A 5,729-nucleotide genomic window follows, 5' to 3' on the forward strand; every position below is an offset into this window, starting at 1 on the left:
GTTTGACTTGACTGCCAACATTGGGAAATCAAAAGATTTTACACAACGTGAACTAATGGAACTTCTGAAAGAAACTGGAAGATGTGGCAACCCAATCTGTGTTCCGGAGCTGAGCGGCCGTTACCCTCTTCTGATGGGGCACTCTCCAATTTGTTGAATCCCAACTCTTGAAACCTGGTGGCAATCACAATTATTTCATGTTGTTGATATTTTCCCCTTGAACCTGGACATCTTGCTCATGTATTTACATTTTCACCCAGCTCCTGTAGGCATTCACATTTCCAAATCCTTCTCAAAGCCACAAGGAGCTGTGGCTTGGCGACAAGGATCTGCGTGGATGCCATATGGAGAATGAAGAGGGCAGGTGGCCAGGCGCAATGGCTCATGCCTATAATCCCAACACTTTGGGAGGCCGAGGCGAGTAGATCACCTGAGGTCAGGAATTTGAGACCAGACCAGCCTGGCCAACATGGTGAAACCCCATCTCCACAAAAAATACAAAAATTAGCTGAGCACGGGGGTGCCCTCCTGTAATCCCAGCTACTCAGGAGGCTGAGGCAGAATTGCTTGAACCCAGGAGGCAGAGGTTACAGTGAGCCGAGATTGTGCCATTGGACTCCAACCTGGGCAACAAGAGCAAAACTCTATCTCAAAAAGTTAAAATAAAAATAAAAAAACAAAAGAGGGCAGCCACTGGACTGCTATGCAGTTGTCCATGTGTGAGACGACTGTTGGTCTACGAGTGTGGTGATGCTGAAAAGACGTTCCAATTCCAAAGATATTTAACTGGCTCAATTGAGGGAAACAGATAAGGGATTGGACATAAGGATGAGGATGAAGAAGGTTTAAACCTGCCCAGGAACCCAGCTTGGGTGGTGGTGCCAATGACATCAGAAGCATGGAAGTTTCTTTGAGGAAAACGGAATGAGTTCTGTTCACATTGTGAGTTATCTCATGGGGCCCACTGGGTGAACAGAAAGGTGTGCAAATCAGAGGCTCTCACTCAACAAGCATGCAAGGCACACTGAGAGTGCTTTTGCCAAACTTCCCTGACCCCCTCTCCTACAGCTGAACCACGTAACGCGTAACCACACAGTGGGGCGTATTCACTCCCCATTCTAAGGATGGGGGGACAGAAGCTTGGAGGAAGGTATGATGCAACTCACTGCTGGTGGCAAGACCACGGTGTGGCCCCTCCTCCCCCACCTCCCCAAAGTGGACAATCCCAATACAAGACCGACAGAGAAGCCCTTCACAAGGTCCTTTAATAGGAACAGAACTGAAGGTGTCACACCTCCAGCTCCCAAGTCCTCCTCTCGCTCCCACCACAGTGACTCTTTCACTCCACACCCTGGCCAGCCCACCATGCTGCCATCAGCCAGCCCTTCCTTGGGTTTGGTGGGGACTAGGCAGTAAGCTGTTTGCTTCGAACTGGGAGTGGAGGAAATCAGAGAAACCTGAGGCTACCTTGAGGCTTGTGGGGGACCATGGGCTCTGAGTCTAAAGCTTTAGGAGGGGGATGCTAGGTAGCTGCTTGCTTCATGTGTTCTCAGTTGCCTCTGAAGAAGAGTGGATGGGTTAAGGACAGACCACAATGGGGGTGGGGGCGGGGGTTGCCGCTGTTGGAGTCCTATGGTCAGGCTTACATCCTTGAGGCTCAAGTGCTCTCAGCTGTGACTTGGAGACCCTCTGGCTTTGAGGTGATGGGATCCCAGAGTCTCTTCACAGACAACCTGGTGAGTGTCTTCTGCCTGAGGGTGGATAGGCATCCCAGGTCTAGTGCAACGCAGTGAGGTAGGCAAGAGACTCCATCCTGGTCCACCCATGGAGGACCAGAGCAGAACACTATGGTGGACCCCAATTCCCCCCTTCCATTCGATCCTGGCTTCTCCTCTGAAGTGCCCAGGCTCTGTCGTGACAGGCCGGGTCTTGCACAAGGACAAGCCAACCAAGAGGCATTGGGGCAGTGACATCCAGCCCCTGGACCTTGCCTTTGGTCGCACACCTGCAGAGCAGCAAGAGCTGCACCCCTCCTCTCCTAGGCCTGGCAGAGGTGCTATGTGGGCGTATGGGAGTCTGGAGCCCGGCCCTCTCCCTCTGCTCTCCATCGTTAGCAGCTCACAGCCATCCCTGCAGCTGTCATCTCTCCCCCAATCTCCCCTCTTCTGTCCCCTGCCTCCGTTTCCCCACCCCCGCCCCCCGGGTCGCCGCCTACCTCCGCCTTAACTAACCCATGTTCCTGCAGCCTACTGGTCGGCCTCCACCTTCACCTTCGCGGTCTCCCCCCGCCCCTCCTCCGCAGGGTCCCCTGCCCCACACCGGCTCCCCGACCCCTGAGCCGCCGACGAGCCCAGCTGGCCTCCAGAGTCTCCCAGCCCCGGCCCCGGCCCGTGGAAGTGGGTGCGCTGGTGCTTGCGGAAGTTGGAGGAGTTGTTGAAGGTGCGGTCGCAGAGCGTGCAGCGGAACGGGCGCTCGCCCGTGTGGATGCGGGCGTGGCCGCTAAGCACCGAGGACTGGGTGAAGCCCTTGCCGCAGATGCCGCAATGGTACGGCCGCTCACCAGTGTGCACGCGCTCGTGGTCTCGCATGTCTGAGGAGCGGCGGAAGGGCTTGGCGCAGAATCTGCAGGCAAAAGGCTTCCCCACCGCTGCGCCCGCCGCCGCTGCCGCCATCACCACCTCCGCCCTTTCCGGGGCTACCCCGGGCCTCTGTTCTGCAACGGCCGCTGCGTCCAGAGGCCTCCGAGAGGTGCCCGGCTCCACCCCGTGTCGGTGCTGGTGCCGGAGCAGGGGCGCCAAGGCCTTGAAGGCGCGGGGGCAGAGCGCGCAGCGGTAGGGCCGCTCCCCCGTGTGCAGGCTGTAGTGTGCGCGCAGGCTGGCGGGGCCCGGGCAGCTGTGGCCGCACACGTGGCACCGGCTGGGGTCCCCACCAGGCCCGCCTCCCTCGGCCCCGGCCAGGTGGCCATGTTCGTGGAACAGCAGCTCGGAAACCAGCCGGAAGGCAGCAGGGCACAAGGCACAGTGGAAAGAACCTGGCTCTGGGGGCTCAGGGACCAGAGTGGTGTCTGTCACCTTCACCACCTGGATCTCGATGAGGTCACTCGGGGGTGTGCCGGGCCGGCAGTCATCAGGCACCAGGACCTGGGCAAAAGGAGAAGAAACAGGAGCCTGTGGAACCTGCCTCAAGATCGCCCCAGCACGCCCCAATTATTAAAGCTTCGGCTCCGGCCGGGCGCGGTGGCTCAAGCTTGTAATCCCAGCACTTTGGGAGGCCGAGACGGGCGGATCACGAGGTCAGGAGATCGAGACCATCCCGGCTAACCCGGTGAAACCCCGTCTCTACTAAAAAAAATACAAAAAACTAGCCGGGCGAGGTGGTTGGTGCCTGTAGTCCCAGCTACTCGGGAGGCTGAGGCAGGAGAATGGCGTAAACCCGGGAGGCGGAGCTTGCAGTGAGCTGAGATCCGGCCACTGCACTCCAGCCTGGGCGACAGAGCGAGACTCCGTCTCAAAAAACAAAACAAAACAAAAGCTTCGGCTCCTTTATTATTTTCAGACAGGGTCTCAAACTGTTGCCCAGGCTGGAGTGCAGTGGCACGATCGTGGCTCATTGCAACCTCGACCTCCTGGGCTCAAGCGATCCTCCCACTTCAGCTCCCTGAGTAGCTGGGACTACAGGCGTGCACCACCACACCCAGCTAGTTAAAAAAAAATTTATTTCTGGCCAGGTACAGTGGCTCAGGCCTGTAATCCCAGCACTTTGGGAGGCCAAGGCAGGTGGATCACTTGAGGTCAGGAGTTCGAAACCAGCCTGGCCAACATGGCAAAACACCGTCTCTACTAAAAATGCAAAAATTAGCCAGGTGTTGTGGCTGCTGCCTGTAATGCTAGCTACTTGGGAGACTAAGACACAAGAATCGCTTGAACCCAGGAGGTGGAGGTTGCAGTGAGATGTGATCATGCCACTGCACTCCAGCCCAGGCGACAGAATAAGACTCCATCTTAAACAGCAAAACAAAAAAAATTATTATTATTACTTTTTAATGTTGAGGGAGTCCCACTATGTTGCCCAGGCTGGTTTCCAACTACTGGGCTCAAGAGATCCTTCTGGCTCTGCCTCCCAAAGTGCTGCGATTGCAAGCGTGAGCCACTGCGCCTGGCCCATCCTTCAGCATTCTGTTGTATCCTCATCATTTCCCCTCCTGTCCAAAATATATTATGGATCCCACCTTTTCTTCTCCACCCTACTTAAAGCCCCATCACTTGGCGCCTCCACAATTGAAAAACCCAAGGGCATCTGTTGCTACTTCTGCTGGCTTGTAACCCACCTCCCTAGAATAGCCTGAAGGTCTTTTGAAAATGTAAATCAGATCAAGTCATTTTTCGCACTCAAAACCCTCCAATGGCTCCAAATGTACTTATCCCAAAATGTCACTATAATATCTGTGGCGACGTAGCTCCACTTATCTCTCTGACCCCAGCTTAAACATAAGCCAGCACCCAGCTGACTTCTCTCGTCTAAATTTAGCTCCCCCACCCCCACAGTATTGGCTCAATTTTTATTTCCTTTATAGAACATATCACAGTGACTCTCATTGATTGTTTCTCTCCCCTCAAGAGACTGCAGGCTCCAAGAGAACACAGCCCTTGTCTGTCTTGGTCACTTCTCTATTTACAGAGCCGAAGTAGGAGCTCAGTAAATGTTTGTTGAATGAATGAATGTCCTCAATTACTCTAATTCCGAGTGGGGGAACGTGGAGGAAGTTCCAAAGTCACCTAGACCACCCACTTCTACTCCCAAATCCTCCCTTGGGCATTCGAGAAGCATCACTAAGACCCTGCAAAATTATCCCCTACCCCAACACAGGTGCTCCAATCATAATCCCCCACGTTTTTCAGGGTCACCTTCCCAACCTTCTACCCTAGAATTAGCCCTATAATTTGAGGCCCCCGCCCCTTACAAGGCTCCACCCAAATTATGCAAATTATCCATGGTAAGCCCCCTTCCCTGGACCCAAACCCGCCCCACAAGACAACACCGTCCTCAGACTCCGCCCCCATCCAGCCCCGCCCACCACCCATAGGTTCCTCCCACGCCCCGCCCACCAAGGCATGCTCTCCTCCCCTGCCCCGCCCCTCGCGCAACCCCAACAAGCCCCACCCCCAGGGCCACAGCACTAAATACCTCCCCCGCCCACCCCTCATAGGCCCCGCCCCGGCCCCGCCCCCTACACTACGACCTCCTCCCACCTCGAGCCCCACGCCCAGGCCCCTTCCTTGCCCGCACCAGGTCCAGTGGCTCCTGGGATCGCGACTCCGGGGTCGGTGCGCTCGGACTCCGGGGCTCCGGGCGCGCAGCGGCCATCTTGTGCCCAAGCCCCGCCCCCGAGGCCAATGTTCGCTCTGAAAAGGGGTGGGGCTCGAACTGGCGTAGGAGCTACTGCGCAGACGCACTGCGGGGCGGCGGGGGGCGTGGCGCAGCAGGGGGCGTGGCGTGGCGGGGCGTGGCGGCTGAGCACGAGAGAAAGTGAGTTGTTCACTCTCTAATTACCTGTTGGTCCCTCCGAGGGAACGCTCTGATGGCACTAGGACGCCTGTAACACCCTGGGAACAAATCCCAGCGTTCCTTCTAAACCAACGCAGGCCGACTCGAGGCTCTAGCAGTCAGGGGAACCTCAGCAGAACTGAAGACGCTTTGCTTTGTTTCCACAGTAAACGTTTTTGTGGTTA

At 56.3% G+C, this 5,729-nt stretch overlaps 1 protein-coding gene across 1 annotated transcript; it reads right to left on the minus strand.

Moving 5' to 3' along the window:
- Window positions 1-1,248: 1,248 nt before the first annotated feature.
- Window positions 1,249-5,396, minus strand: LOC105488154 (zinc finger protein 784). Its single transcript, XM_011751996.2, has 2 exons — window positions 5,287-5,396; window positions 1,249-3,140 (listed from the first exon to the last, which is right to left on the minus strand). Exons 1-2 carry the CDS (start codon window positions 5,362-5,364, stop codon window positions 2,247-2,249), a joined length of 972 nt encoding a protein of 323 aa, XP_011750298.1. The 5' UTR covers window positions 5,365-5,396; the 3' UTR covers window positions 1,249-2,246.
- Window positions 5,397-5,729: the final 333 nt, after the last annotated feature.

This window comes from Macaca nemestrina, chromosome 20 (assembly GCF_043159975.1).
Source record: "Macaca nemestrina isolate mMacNem1 chromosome 20, mMacNem.hap1, whole genome shotgun sequence".
NCBI classification, from domain to species: Eukaryota; Metazoa; Chordata; class Mammalia; order Primates; family Cercopithecidae; genus Macaca; species Macaca nemestrina.